This window comes from Oncorhynchus clarkii, chromosome 28 (assembly GCF_045791955.1).
Source record: "Oncorhynchus clarkii lewisi isolate Uvic-CL-2024 chromosome 28, UVic_Ocla_1.0, whole genome shotgun sequence".
Lineage (NCBI taxonomy): Eukaryota > Metazoa > Chordata > Actinopteri > Salmoniformes > Salmonidae > Oncorhynchus > Oncorhynchus clarkii.
Window position 1 is genome coordinate 15,489,868 of NC_092174.1, and position 15,881 is coordinate 15,505,748.

The window sequence follows — 15,881 nt, forward strand, 5'->3', positions numbered from 1 at the left end:
TGGGATATACTGTATCAATCGTAATAGTCTAAAATGGTTTCCTTTCCTTGTCTCCTTCCATTATCTGATCTAACAGAATAGGATCGGTGAAGACAACACAGAACTGATCCTTCATATCAGATACTATGAAGGGGACAAGGAAGGAAGGTGTTTTAGACAAATGAAATGCATCCTTGGTCTAATATTTAGAAAAATGTATCATACACATTGTGGTTGACAGATACACAGACACAGATATTTTTTTTAAAGTGTAACTTCTGACCTGTCCAGCCATGAACTGTCCAAACCCAGGGGGGAAGGTGAGGGTTGAGATGATCAAGGTGACCATAGCAGGATACACCAGACGTCTGACATGGAGAGAGGAGCTGTGGGTCATTAGAGTGAGTGAGTGAGTGTGTCCCGCTATGATAAATGAATAATACGTTTGCAATATTATTTTTATGTGAACTCAAGTTTGCATTTTCAAGTTGACAGTTCTTGTTCAAAGCCCTATATATATTACCAGTCAACATTTTGGACACACCTACTCATTCCAGGGCTTTTCTTTATTTGTACTATTCTCTACATTGTAGAATAATAGTGGAGACATCAAAACTATGAAAAAACACATATGGAATCATGTAGTAACCTAAAAAGTGTTATATAAAATACATTTTTATTTGTCATTGAGATTCTTCAAAGTAGCCACCCTTTGCCTTGATGGAAGCTTTGAACATTCTTGACATCTCTCAACCAGCTAAATGAGGTGGTCACCTGGAATGCATTTCAATTAACAGGTGTGTCTGTTAATTTGTGGATTTTCATTCCTTCTTAATGCGTTTGAGCCAATCAGTTGTGTTGTGACAAGGTAGGGGTGGTATACAGAAGATAGCCCTATTTGGTAAAATACCAATTCCATATTATGGCAAGAACAGCTCAAATTAGCAAAGAGAAACGAAAGTCCATCATTACTTTAATTAAAAAGGCAACATTCTCAAGACTACTGTAGAATGGTTTCTGTTCAAATTGTGTGGTTTTAAGAACCAAAACACAATTACATTATGCATGTGGTGCTGTTCTTTGTTTCTATTGATCGAATTAGAACTACACAATAACAAAATATGCAAGCTGTACATGAGTAGCTTTTTGTATGAAGTAGCCTTTATGAAATAAATGGTTGGAGACCACTGCTCTAGCTCAAACTGTTCAAATATTACCCAGCTTCACCTGGAATGCTTTTCCAACAGTCTTGAAGGAGTTCCCACATATGCTGAGCACTTGTTGGCTGCTTTTCCTTCACTCTGCGGTCCAACTCATCACAAACATATCTCAATTGGATTGAGGTCGGGTGATTGTGGAGGCCAGGTCATCTGATGCAGCACTCCATCAATCTCCTTCTTGGTTAAATAGCCCTTATACAGCCTGGAGGTGTGTTTTAGGTCATTGTCCTGTTGAGCATTATCCCACTAAGCACAAACCAGATGGGATGGCGTATCGCTGCAGAATGCTGTGGTAGCCATGCTGGTTAGGTGTGCCTTGAATTCAAGAATAAATCACTGACAGTGTCACCAGCAAAGCACACCCACACCATCACACCTCCTCCTCCATGCTTCACGGTGGGAACCACACATGCAGAGATCATCCATTCACCTACTATGCGTCTCACAATGGCACGGCGGTTGGAATCAAAAATCTTTGGGTCTTCCTTTCCTGTGGCGGTCCTCATGAGAGCCAGTTTCATTATAGCGCTTGATGGTTTTTGCGACTGGACTTGAAGAAACTTTCAAAGTTCTTGACATTTTCCGGATTGACTGACCTTCATGTCTATATGGGATCGGTGTCCTTATACCGGGAAGGTTGATGCTAACATGCGCTAACATGCGCTAATGTGACTAGGATGACATTATAAGTAACAACAAACTTTCCAGGACATAGTCTACCCATATAAAAAGTGCACAACAACCAAGAACTCTTATATAATGACAAGTGATTTGATGCATTCACCTCTGAAGGTAAATAATGTACTTGCATTCAATAATCTTGCTCTGATTTGTCATCCTGAAGGTCCCAGAGATAGAATGTAGTATAGTTTGTTTGATAAAAATCTATTTTTATATTCAAATGTAGGAACTGGGTTCTACAGTTTGAACCCCTGCTGTCTCTGGCTCCACACCCTCCCCGCACGGCCATCTAGATGTGTATAAGCTAATAATCCATCATGTTCAGTATGACATTCCTGGGAGTGTGTAAACCTTATTTTTGTATTATCATATCATTTTTGTATGTTCTCTATAGTTATGTACTTCAAAATGTATCAGTTGACCAATTTGGCACATTTGGGTAGACTTAATACAAAATACTGTGCAGTATTGCAATGCTTTACTGGATCAATCTGAAACTTTGCACACACACTGCTGCCATCTAGTGGCCAACATCTAAATTGAGCCTAAAGTGCAATATTATATTACGGCCTTTCTCATGCATTTCAAATATCATAAAAATAAACAATATAGAAAACGCATGTTTTTTAGTTTGTATTATCTTTTAACAGATTGAGTGTGTTATATTCTCCTACACATTTCCACACACTTCAGTGTTTCCTTTCAAATGGTATCAAGAATATGCATATCCTTGCTTCAGGTCCTGATCTACAGGCCGTTAGATTTGGGTATGTCATTGTACGTGGAAAATGAAAAAAAAGGGTTAGATCCTTAAGAGGTGTAAGAGAAAAAAGGGTTTTACATTTGAACCAATCTGTAGCCTGCAGTTACAGGACTAGGCTACTAACATTTTTTTTGAACAACAACCACAGTGAGTAGGCTACATATTTGACAACAAATCGTGAAGAAAAAGTACGAGGAATAGAAACATTTTATTCCCAGCAAGCACATTCATATTTTTTGGGGGGCGCTGAAGCAATGTCACCATGAAAATGTTTAAAATGAACTTGTTTTAGCAGCATACATATTAGAAATGGCTTATTTTGTCCATATTACTTAGGGACAGATCAAAATGTACTGTGGGGGAAGTGTGGTCCAAAATAGGGGAGGGTTGTCAAACGTTTTTGTTGTTGCTTTGGGGTGGGGGGTTCCTGGTTTACATTCTCTCTTCTTCTGAAGGCAATGCTCCCTGGGCGCTCCAACTGACTCCGACAGTTGAACTTGAGGTGAGGAAGACTGTTTCAGGGCTATAAAATAACAATAGAAATATTTGGATCTAAAATGTGCAAATTACCCTCCTTCTGTACATATATGTAGAGTAGTAGCCATCTGACATGAAGAAATGCATGTCGGTGTCGTAGCATGCTCTCTATCTCTCTGGGGTTAGGCCTAAGCTTCTCATCCTTTATATATTTATACTCTAACGTTCAAAAGTTTGGGGTCACTTGGAAATGCCCTTGTTTTTGAAAGAAAAGCACATTTCCTCAACTGGCAGCTTCATTAAATTGTACCCACAAAACACCAGTCTCGACGTCAACAGTGAAGACATATATAGCCTATTAAACTATGATCATACCGTGGACACCTAAGCCTTTGCATGCAATGCCCTAATACATTTAGTGCTCAAATATCTGACAGCTGAACCGCGAGGTGGACAATTATTGTTTTCGAAAAGTACCTAAAGAAAAAAAAAAAATTGATAAAAAAGTTGCATATGCTACACATCGAAACACAAGGAATAGTGTTTTTTCGTAATTTGATAAAGGCTGTTTTAAAGTACACTTAAATGTGGCCAACAGCCCTCGTTTATTGATGGCGCTGTCTGCGCCAGGTTGGATCTGAATGCAGATGGATGTCCAAGGAATTTCTCAAAGGTCCGGTACATTAAAATGTTGCCTGTCATGTGGTCCAGCGCTGAAATTGCATATTGTTTTTGTGAAGATTTTAGAACATTCACGTGAAATCTGTCGCCAACTGGATGGGAACCTAGCTATATACACCCTAAAGACTATGGCAAGTGCACTAGTCCAGTGTCACTATGATTATGCCTGCACATCATGGTTCACCAGCAGTTCCTAACATCTAAAAAATTATCTACAGGCCAAACAAGCTTTTAAGAATTGTATTTTAAACTCCACCCTCATACTGATCTGGAGGTTGAGCATGTTTTAGTCGCCATCTTTGGGATGTGTCTGTATCTATGTCATTGCCACAATAGAAATACGTCCCCAAACTTTATTGTGCAATCCCTGTCACTTGAAAAAAACTTTGTGTATAAATCTTTGTGTACAAATAAAAGCAATCAATCCAAACTGTGCAGCGGCCAATTGATGAATGGAAAGAGACATCTGTTACAAAACATCAAAAAGTTTAATGACCCTCGGAGATTGTCAAGCCAAGCCTTCTGTCACGGTCGTCATATGGAGGAGACCAAGGTGCAGCGTGGTGAGCGTACATACTTCTTTATTATAAGATGTCGCCAACAAAACAATAAACATCAAACAAAACCGTGACACCAACGTAGTGCTCACAGGCAACTATACATGGAAAACTACCCACAAATACAGGTGGAGAAAAAGGCTACCTAAGTATGGTTCTCAATTAGAGACAACGATAGACAGCTGCCTCTGATTGAGAACCACACCCGGCCAAACACACAGAAATACAAATCATAGAAAAAGGGACATAGAATGCACACCCAAATCACACCCTGACCAACACAAAATAGAGACATATAAAGCTCTCTACGGTTAGGGTGTGACACCTTCTATACTGGGTAGGCCTACAAAGTAGGGAGGGATGTGTTTTCTGTTTGTCAAGATTGAAATAGTCTATTTATTGTGTTGTTGAAAACGCAAGCTATGATATTGAAGTGCCGAAGTCAGTACGTTTTGTTTATTGGTTGTGTGGTGCATTGGCACAGAAACCTGTTGGTGGAGAATTTGTTGCATATATTTTATAGAATTATAAATATGGCATCCAAATGTAAAAAATCTGATTTCCCCCTAGCTGATCATTGTCTGCAGCCGGCTGATCGTAGTGTAATGAAACAAGCAGGGAGAGTGAGCTCGTAGCCCTGCGACTGTACCCATAAAAATATCCATATTTATAAACACAGGGTCGCTACAGTTATTGTTATTTGTGGTCATAAACATTATTTTGAGTTCATTCTATGAGGGGGGAGGGTGTTACATTTATTTATATGTGGAAATATTTTACTTTGGGAAGGGGGTGCATCATTTTTTTATGACATCTTGAGTTGGACCAGCCCCTCCCCCCCAGTGAATTTCGATCTGTTCCTTACCAAGCCAAGCAGAGCTGTTAGTTTTTATCGACAAAACAAATGATCCTGTGCTTTTCCATTTAGCGCACACATATTGGCTACATTGTAACCTCAAAGCGGCCACGGTGGGCTCACCCAGGACTGTTACTTTTGTAACTGAATGAAAATGTTTTAACAATGTAATTTAACCGATTGATGTTGGGAAATGGATGGCAAAGTGCAGAATGGTGTTAAATGCCTCTACACAGTTTGGGGAGGATCCCCCCCCCCCCCCCCCACAGATTTAATCACGTAATATTAGACCTACTGATTATTTCTCAATTGCGAGGTCCCTACCGGACATGCAGTTGTCTGCAAAGGTGCAACCTTTAGTAGGCTGATGGAAGGCAGAGTCATAGGTTGCAATACAGCCCAGACATGCCCGAGCCATGCTCATCATGGCTCTTACAGGAAAAGTGAAATTACAAATTGAATTTGTTCCCGGTGCGCACTTCTCAAATGATATGTAACAACACCATGTGACCAACACCGTCGGACATGAAACAACATAAAAAAACAACAACAAAATAGATTAAAAAATATATATTTTGCAGGTGCCTTTTCATTTTATACACCAGTGGTGCAACTACGGTAGTGCTTTCTAACGGCACTGAACTAAAACAGTGGTGCAACTACGGTAGTGCTTTCTAACGGCACTGAACTAAAACAGTGGTGCAACTACGGTAGTGCTTTCTAACGGCACTGAACTAAAACAGTGGTGCAACTACGGTAGTGCTTTCTAACGGCACTGAACTAAAACAGTGGTGCAACTACGGTAGTGCTTTCTAACGGCACTGAACTAAAACAGTGGTGCAACTACGGTAGTGCTTTCTAACGGCACTGAACTAAAACAGTGGTGCAACTACGGTAGTGCTTTCTAACGGCACTGAACTAAAACAGTGGTGCAACTACGGTAGTGCTTTCTAACGGCACTGAACTAAAACAGTGGTGCAACTATGGTAGTGCTTTCTAACGGCACTGAACCATAACAGTGGTGCAACTACGGTAGTGCTTTCTAACGGCACTGAACTAAAACAGTGGTGCAACTACGGTAGTGCTTTCTAACAGCACTGAACTAAAACAGTGGTGCAACTACGGTAGTGCTTTCTAACGGCACTGAACTAAAACAGTGGTGCAACTACGGTAGTGCTTTCTAACAGCACTGAACTAAAACAGTGGTGCAACTACGGTAGTGCTTTCTAACGGCACTGAACTAAAACAGTGGTGCAACTACGGTAGTGCTTTCTAACGGCACTGAACTAAAACAGTGGTGCAACTACGGTAGTGCTTTCTAACGGCACTGAACTAAAACAGTGGTGCAACTACGGTAGTGCTTTCTAACGGCACTGAACTAAAACAGTGGTGCAACTACGGTAGTGCTTTCTAACGGCACTGAACTAAAAGTGGTGCAACTACGGTAGTGCTTTCTAACGGCACTGAACTAAAACAGTGGTGCAACTACGGTAGTGCTTTCTAACGGCACTGAACTAAAACAGTGGTGCAACTACGGTAGTGCTTTCTAACGGCACTGAACTAAAACAGTGGTGCAACTACGGTAGTGCTTTCTAACGGCACTGAACTAAAACAGTGGTGCAACTACGGTAGTGCTTTCTAACGGCACTGAACTAAAACAGTGGTGCAACTACGGTAGTGCTTTCTAACGGCACTGAACTAAAACAGTGGTGCAACTACGGTAGTGCTTTCTAACGGCACTGAACTAAAACAGTGGTGCAACTACGGTAGTGCTTTCTAACGGCACTGAACTAAAACAGTGGTGCAACTACGGTAGTGCTTTCTAACGGCACTGAACTAAAACAGTGGTGCAACTACGGTAGTGCTTTCTAACGGCACTGAACTAAAACAGTGGTGCAACTACGGTAGTGCTTTCTAACGGCACTGAACTAAAACAGTGGTGCAACTACGGTAGTGCTTTCTAACGGCACTGAACTAAAACAGTGGTGCAACTACGGTAGTGCTTTCTAACGGCACTGAACTAAAACAGTGGTGCAACTACGGTAGTGCTTTCTAAGGGCACTGAACTAAAACAGTGGTGCAACTACGGTAGTGCTTTCTAAGGGCACTGAACTAAAACAGTGGTGCAACTACGGTAGTGCTTTCTAACGGCACTGAACTAAAACAGTGGTGCAACTACGGTAGTGCTTTCTAACGGCACTGAACTAAAACAGTGGTGCAACTACGGTAGTGCTTTCTAACGGCACTGAACTAAAACAGTGGTGCAACTACGGTAGTGCTTTCTAACGGCACTGAACTAAAACAGTGGTGCAACTACGGTAGTGCTTTCTAACGGCACTGAACTAAAACAGTGGTGCAACTACGGTAGTGCTTTCTAACGGCACTGAACTAAAACAGTGGTGCAACTACGGTAGTGCTTTCTAACGGCACTGAACTAAAACAGTGGTGCAACTACGGTAGTGCTTTCTAACGGCACTGAACTAAAACAGTGGTGCAACTACGGTAGTGCTTTCTAACGGCACTGAACTAAAACAGTGGTGCAACTACGGTAGTGCTTTCTAACGGCACTGAACTAAAACAGTGGTGCAACTACGGTAGTGCTTTCTAACGGCACTGAACTAAAACAGTGGTGCAACTACGGTAGTGCTTTCTAACGGCACTGAACTAAAACAGTGGTGCAACTACGCTAGTGCTTTCTAACGGCACTGAACTAAAACAGTGGTGCAACTACGGTAGTGCTTTCTAACGGCACTGAACTAAAACAGTGGTGCAACTACGGTAGTGCTTTCTAACGGCACTGAACTAAAACAGTGGTGCAACTACGGTAGTGCTTTCTAACGGCACTGAACTAAAACAGTGGTGCAACTACGGTAGTGCTTTCTAACGGCACTGAACTAAAACAGTGGTGCAACTACGGTAGTGCTTTCTAACGGCACTGAACTAAAACAGTGGTGCAACTACGGTAGTGCTTTCTAACGGCACTGAACTAAAACAGTGGTGCAACTACGGTAGTGCTTTCTAACGGCACTGAACTAAAACAGTGGTGCAACTACGGTAGTGCTTTCTAACGGCACTGAACTAAAACAGTGGTGCAACTACGGTAGTGCTTTCTAACGGCACTGAACTAAAACAGTGGTGCAACTACGGTAGTGCTTTCTAACAGCACTGAACTAAAACAGTGGTGCAACTACGGTAGTGCTTTCTAACGGCACTGAACTAAAACAGTGGTGCAACTACGGTAGTGCTTTCTAACAGCACTGAACTAAAACAGTGGTGCAACTACGGTAGTGCTTTCTAACGGCACTGAACTAAAACAGTGGTGCAACTACGGTAGTGCTTTCTAACGGCACTGAACTAAAACAGTGGTGCAACTACGGTAGTGCTTTCTAACGGCACTGAACTAAAACAGTGGTGCAACTACGGTAGTGCTTTCTAACGGCACTGAACTAAAACAGTGGTGCAACTACGGTAGTGCTTTCTAACAGCACTGAACTAAAAGTGGTGCAACTACGGTAGTGCTTTCTAACAGCACTGAACTAAAACAGTGGTGCAACTACGGTAGTGCTTTCTAACGGCACTGAACTAAAACAGTGGTGCAACTACGGTAGTGCTTTCTAACGGCACTGAACTAAAACAGTGGTGCAACTACGGTAGTGCTTTCTAACGGCACTGAACTAAAACAGTGGTGCAACTACGGTAGTGCTTTCTAACGCTTTCTAACGGCACTGAACTAAAACAGTGGTGCAACTACGGTAGTGCTTTCTAACGGCACTGAACTAAAACAGTGGTGCAACTACGGTAGTGCTTTCTAACGGCACTGAACTAAAACAGTGGTGCAACTACGGTAGTGCTTTCTAACGGCACTGAACTAAAACAGTGGTGCAACTACGGTAGTGCTTTCTAACGGCACTGAACTAAAACAGTGGTGCAACTACGGTAGTGCTTTCTAACGGCACTGAACTAAAACAGTGGTGCAACTACGGTAGTGCTTTCTAACGGCACTGAACTAAAACAGTGGTGCAACTACGGTAGTGCTTTCTAACGGCACTGAACTAAAACAGTGGTGCAACTACGGTAGTGCTTTCTAACGGCACTGAACTAAAACAGTGGTGCAACTACGGTAGTGCTTTCTAACGGCACTGAACTAAAACAGTGGTGCAACTACGGTAGTGCTTTCTAAGGGCACTGAACTAAAACAGTGGTGCAACTACGGTAGTGCTTTCTAAGGGCACTGAACTAAAACAGTGGTGCAACTACGGTAGTGCTTTCTAACGGCACTGAACTAAAACAGTGGTGCAACTACGGTAGTGCTTTCTAACGGCACTGAACTAAAACAGTGGTGCAACTACGGTAGTGCTTTCTAACGGCACTGAACTAAAACAGTGGTGCAACTACGGTAGTGCTTTCTAACGGCACTGAACTAAAACAGTGGTGCAACTACGGTAGTGCTTTCTAACGGCACTGAACTAAAACAGTGGTGCAACTACGGTAGTGCTTTCTAACGGCACTGAACTAAAACAGTGGTGCAACTACGGTAGTGCTTTCTAACGGCACTGAACTAAAACAGTGGTGCAACTACGGTAGTGCTTTCTAACGGCACTGAACTAAAACAGTGGTGCAACTACGGTAGTGCTTTCTAACGGCACTGAACTAAAACAGTGGTGCAACTACGGTAGTGCTTTCTAACGGCACTGAACTAAAACAGTGGTGCAACTACGGTAGTGCTTTCTAACGGCACTGAACTAAAACAGTGGTGCAACTACGGTAGTGCTTTCTAACGGCACTGAACTAAAACAGTGGTGCAACTACGGTAGTGCTTTCTAACAGCACTGAACTAAAACAGTGGTGCAACTACGCTAGTGCTTTCTAACGGCACTGAACTAAAACAGTGGTGCAACCACGGTAGTGCTTTCTAACGGCACTGAACTAAAACAGTGGTGTGCGGAAGGAAGTAAAACATTCCAGTGGTCAAAACCATTCATCTTGAGGTGACCTGGACACAAAATGCAATCTGTTCATTATTATATCATATATAACATGGACACACCTACTAGCTCAAAACATTACTAATCATTGAAAATAACAAATTACCCAAAGGATCATGAGCATTTTCTGGTTGACAAAAGTGGGTGTTTGGGTTGTTGAGGGTGCAACAGTGCTGACCTGTTGCACCCTCGACAACCACTGTGATTATTATTATTTGACCATGCTGGTCATTTATGAACATTTGAACATCTTGGCCATGTTCTGTTATAATCTCCACCTGGCACAGCCAGAAGAGGACTGGCCACCCCTCATAGCCTGGTTCCTCTCTAGGTTTCTTCCTAGGTTTTGGCCTTTCTCTGGAGTTTTTCCTAGCCACCGTGCTTCTACACCTGCATTGCTTACTTTTTAGGGTTTTAGGCTGGGTTTCTGTACAGCACTTTGAGATATCAGCTGATGTGAGAAGGGCTTTATAAATAAATGTTTTTAATATAATAATATAATATGTGTTTCTCAGGTGCTCCCATCCTGTTTTACAGTGTTTATCTTCACTATAATACACTGCTGTTCATGTATGAAAGAACTCAGGGCTTTAGCCTTTTGGGGGCCCAAAGTGAGATATGGTTGGGGGCCCCACACCTCATAACCCTTGGGTCCAAAACATGACTTGAGAGAATGTTTGTTTATTTGTAGTCATGCTGCACTTTGTGTATTATAGAATTCCAACTCTCAAAAGTGTTTTCTTTCAAACTCTCTCTCAAATTTGTAAAAATATTTTTTATTTTTGTCTGGGCCGCAAACGCGCAGTGTGTGGTCCACGTAAAGGGTGAGCCGGCGCTGTGTGTGTGTGTTTGGTGTGTGTAGCAGTGTATGAAGTTGTGTGTGTGTGTGTGTGCGCGTGTGCGCGTGTGTGTGTTAGACTCACTTCCTGAGCAGGAACTTGTTGATTGTCTTCTGTTTCCTCATACACTCTACTATCAGTCTGTTCAGGTAGACAAAGAGAGCCCCACCAAAACCACACGCAATCCTGAGGAGGAGAGGGGACAGTGTCACACACCATTCTAGTTCAATAGCCATTGAAGCCAATAGGCAATAGCCATTGAAGCCAACAGCCATTGAAGCCAATAGTCAATAGCCAATAGTCATTGAAGCCAATAGCCATTGAAGTGATCAGAATGAGGAGGAGTCAGACCTGGGCGTGTTGGACACAAAATACAAACAAGAAACCGTACCCCAGGATGGCGAAGGCTGGCAGCTCCTGGAGGTCAAAGGGGAAGTCCAGGCGGAAACGTGTCTTAAAGAGGGCTGTGATGGTCTCTGAGTGAAAGACAGACATAGAGAGAAGAGAGAGATAGAGAAATAGGGAGGAATAACATGAGTCACCACCGACTAACTATTGACTCAGTGACGTAGACCCAAAGCCCTTCCCCTTACACACACTCACACACACCTCCTCACCTTCGTCCTGGTTCCACACAGCCAATACTCTGAAGATGAAGGCGCTGAAGGTGGCAGCGAAGAAGCCCCTCCAGTAGTTCCTCACCGCAAAGAACGTAGATGTTACCTCAATGCTGAAGAGCACACCTGCAACACACACACACACACACACACACACACACACACACACACACACACACACACACACACACACACACACACACACACACACACTTTTGCAGTAACACCATTCTTTGACTTATTGTATTTCTCACCCAAAGTATATTCTAATTACCTCCAATGGGGGCAGCGAAGCAGCAGCCTACCCCCACTGCACACGCTGCTGATAGCATCTCAGTGTTCCTCAGCTCATTCTGTAGGAATAGGAACACACACACACGTATGTGCAAGCACCCATAGTACATACACACACACACACATGTAAACACACATACACATATACACATTTCTGGTAAAGAGGGAAGGCCTAGGGCATTGGAATACAATGGAGTCACAGAGAGGAATTCTAGAATGAACAGACTAACATGAAGTCAAGGGAGATGTCATGTGTCATTCACATAGAATATAATAGGAACCCTTGATTAGAAATGGAATGATGCTCACATGACGCTCCAACATGTGTACATGAAACGTGGAAACTCTGAGATGTGCACATACTCAGACACACGTGCACTCGTACCTTGTTTCCCTCAAAGGGCTCTTCCTTAAGCAGTAAGTGGGAAAAGACAGAAATCTGAGTGAGTACCTAAGAGTTCAAAAGATGAAAAGCAGAGACCAAAATCTTCTGGGATATTCTCTTTGATGCGTCATTGCGTTGGTTTTTTTTGGACGGAAAGTATATGCAATCTCTTATAGTGACTGGGTTCAAATGGATTGAGCGCTGACACTGATCAATATGGAAGCTCTATAAAGTAGACAGTCTTATTTGACTCTTGCTGACTTGACACTTTCTTCCTTCATCTCCCTTTCCCTCCCTCTCCTTGTTCTCCTCCTCCTCCTTTTCCTCCTCTTCCTCCAAGTCTTGGGTGGTGTTTGGCAGAGAAAGTAATCATAGAGAACCATAGACCGGAGCCAGACTGGAGCCCAGGATTGGACTCAGGTGAGTGGAGGTGAGAGTGGGTCCTGGAGGGGTGGCAGGCTGGTCAGACAGGTACCACACAGATACTAAACCAAATTGAGTGGGAGTAAGCGTGTGTGAAGGGTTAAAGGTTAGGTGTGTGTGTATGTGTGTGTGTGTGTGTATGTGTATGTGTGTGTGTGAGGGGGGGGTCTCTCACCTTGTAGAGTCCACCAAACAAGGCAGCCAAGAACTTGCTCAGGAGGGCTGCACAGAGACTGGCCACATGAACGAACGGGCCCTGAGAGAGTGATCGGAGAGAGAGAGAGAGAGAGAGAGAGAGAGAGAGAGAGAGAGAGAGAGAGAGAGATGGAGGGGTAGGGGTTTATAGGATGAGTGAGGGGGACAGGGAGAAAAAAAAGGCAGAACTAAACCAATTTCGTATTCATAAAGCCTCTCAGAGTAGGACTTCTGATCTAGGATCAGGTCGCCCCCTGTCCATAACCTTATTCATTATGATCTAAAGGCAAAACCGTTCCTAGATCAGCACTTCTACTCTGAGATTCTTGATAAACACGAACGCAGGAATTTCAAACATATCCCTTTCATTCTGTAACAGTCCACTAGGGGTTTCCCACCTCCTTTCCCAGGGGCATGCCACTGCCCAGAGCACAGGTCAGCCCAATAACTTTGGCCACAAAGGTTTTAAAGGTGAGATATTCCTTCAGCACTACACCTCTCAGAATGGTCTTCATCTCTGGGATACCCGAACCTGAGAAAGAAGAGGAGAGAAAGGAGGAAGAGCAGAGGTGGGAGAGGAGAGGGCCGGAGGAGGGGGAGGGAGGAGGGAGAGAGAAGGAAGGGGAGTAAAAGGTATATTCATGCATCAACTTCAAGATGATGTATTCAAGGCTGTCAGTACTAGCGGTTTCAAGGATATAGTCAAGGATGTCCTGAAGTTGTATAACCTTTGCCAACTACTCTTGTGAACGGAGTCCACTCCATACATCTGTGACCTTTAAACAATCATGCACAGTGTTTCATTCTGTATGTAAATGAGGTATTTACATATATGAGTGTGCATGATTAGCAATGAATTTAGGTGTGAGCTGAAATTGAATGAGAGAGTACATGTGTGTGTGTGTGTGTGTGTGTGTGTGTGTGTCTGCGCGCCCATTCATGTAATTGCGTGTGTGTGTATGTGTCACACTTGAGCGTGGGTGTGTCTCTTACCCACAGCCTGCGGGGACAGTATCTGTGTGAACCCTGCTGAGAAAGTGATGAGCACCACTGGGTAGGTGACCCATGCCAGGTACTGCAGGAGCATGTTACTGTCCAGTCCCCCGTACATCCACTTCTGAGCTGCACAGACACACAGAGATACATTAAACCAATGAAATAAACTTTTTTTACACTAGGGGGGCTCGGAATATCTCTCTCACTCTCACGCCAGCTACCTTTCTCTCTTTCTCCCTCCCTCCGTCCCGTTCTCTCTCTCTCCCTCCCTCCATTCCGTTCTCTCTCTCTCCCTCCCTCTGTCCCGTTCTCTCTTTCTCCCTCCCTCTGTCCCGTTCTCTCTTTCTCCCCCCCTCTGTTCCGTTCTCTCTTTCTCCCTCCCTCTGTCCCGTTCTCTATGTCTCCCTCCCTCTGTCCCATTCTCTATGTCTCCCTCCCTCTGTCCCGTTCTCTCTGTCTCCCTCCCTCTGTCCCGGTCTCTCTCTCTCCCTCCCTCTGTTCCGGTCTCTCTCTCTCCCTCCCTCTGTTCCGTTCTCTCTCTCTCTGTCCCATTCTCACTTTCTCCCTCCCTCTGTTCCATTCTCTCTTTCTCCCTCCCTCTGTCCCGTTCTCTTTTTCTCCCTCCCTCTGTCCCGTTCTCTCTTTCGCCCTCCCTCTGTTCCGTTCTCTCTCTCTCCCTCCCTCTGTTCCGTTCTCTCTTTCGCCCTCCCTCTGTTCCGTTCTCTCTCTCTCTTTCTCCCTCCCTCTGTTCCGTTCTCTCTTTCTCCCTCCCTCTGTTCCGTTCTCTCTTTCTCCCTCCCTCTGTTCCGTTCTCTCTTTCTCCCTCCCTCTGTTCCGTTCTCTCTTTCTCCCTCCCTCTGTTCCGTTCTCTCTTTCTCCCTCCCTCTGTTCCGTTCTCTCTTTCTCCCTCCCTCTGTTCCGTTCTCTCTTTCTCCCTCCCTCTGTTCCGTTCTCTCTTTCTCCCTCCCTCTGTTCCGTTCTCTCTTTCTCCCTCCCTCTGTTCCGTTCTCTCTTTCTCCCTCCCTCTGTTCCGTTCTCTCTTTCTCCCTCCCTCTGTTCCGTTCTCTCTTTCTCCCTCCCTCTGTTTCGTTCTCTCTTTCTCCCTCCCTATGTTCCGTTCTCTCTTTCTCCCTCCCTCTGTCCCGTTCTCTCTCTCCTTCCATACCCTTAGAGCCTAGGCTATGGCCTAGTCCATCACTTAGCTGACCACTGACCACACAGGGCCATGACTACACCCAAGAATATCTCTTTCTCTCTCTCTCTCTCTCTCTCCCTCCATCTCTCTCTCCCACTTCATCCCTCTCTCTCACCTTGCTGACAAAAGGCGATAGCATAGTCCATCACCCAGCTGACCAGGGCCATGACCAGACCCAGTAGGATGAGAAAGATCCAGTCCTCGCCCACACGCGAGATCAGGAACTTCTGACAGCGAGACGTACACACTGAACAGAGGGGGAGAGGAGAGAGGGAGGAAAGGGAGAGATGGGTGGGAGAGAAAGGAGAGAGGGAAAACCATAGGAAAATGAAGCACAAGATAAGCGAGGAATAGTCACAGTAACAGGCAGAGAGAGAGAGCACAAAAAATATAAGAAAAGAGAAATGTGTACAGAAGGAACAGTGTGAAAAGCCAGTGGGAAGGATGGATAGATGCATTCCAACATGTTGAGCTGAATGAATGAGAAAGGGAATGAGTGGACTTAGTGATGGGTGGAAAGAGAGAGACTTAGGCCTCCCGGGTGGTGCAGTGGTTAAGGGCGCTGTACCATCAGAGACTCTGGGTTCGCGCCCAGGCTCTGTCGTAACCGGCCGTGACCGGGAGGTCCGTGGGGCGACGCACAATTGGCCTAGCATCGTCCGGGTTAGGGAGGGCTTGGCCGTTAGGGATGTCCTTGTCTCATAGCGCACCAGCGACTCCTGTGGCGGGCTGGGCGCA

At 44.3% G+C, this 15,881-nt stretch overlaps 1 protein-coding gene across 1 annotated transcript in view; it reads right to left on the reverse strand.

The window, feature by feature from the left end:
• Positions 1-15,881, reverse strand: part of LOC139386919 (chloride channel protein 2-like) — a 40,326-nt gene that overhangs the window by 7,549 nt on the left and 16,896 nt on the right. Inside the window, exons 2-11 of the mRNA XM_071132805.1 lie at positions 15,259-15,390; positions 13,946-14,074; positions 13,351-13,484; positions 12,933-13,013; positions 12,335-12,358; positions 11,930-12,008; positions 11,656-11,781; positions 11,430-11,514; positions 11,123-11,224; positions 263-347 (exon numbers count right to left, since the gene is read on the reverse strand). Coding sequence (XP_070988906.1) covers positions 263-347; positions 11,123-11,224; positions 11,430-11,514; positions 11,656-11,781; positions 11,930-12,008; positions 12,335-12,358; positions 12,933-13,013; positions 13,351-13,484; positions 13,946-14,074; positions 15,259-15,390 — 977 coding nt within the window. The remainder of the gene's footprint in view (positions 1-262; positions 348-11,122; positions 11,225-11,429; positions 11,515-11,655; positions 11,782-11,929; positions 12,009-12,334; positions 12,359-12,932; positions 13,014-13,350; positions 13,485-13,945; positions 14,075-15,258; positions 15,391-15,881) is intronic.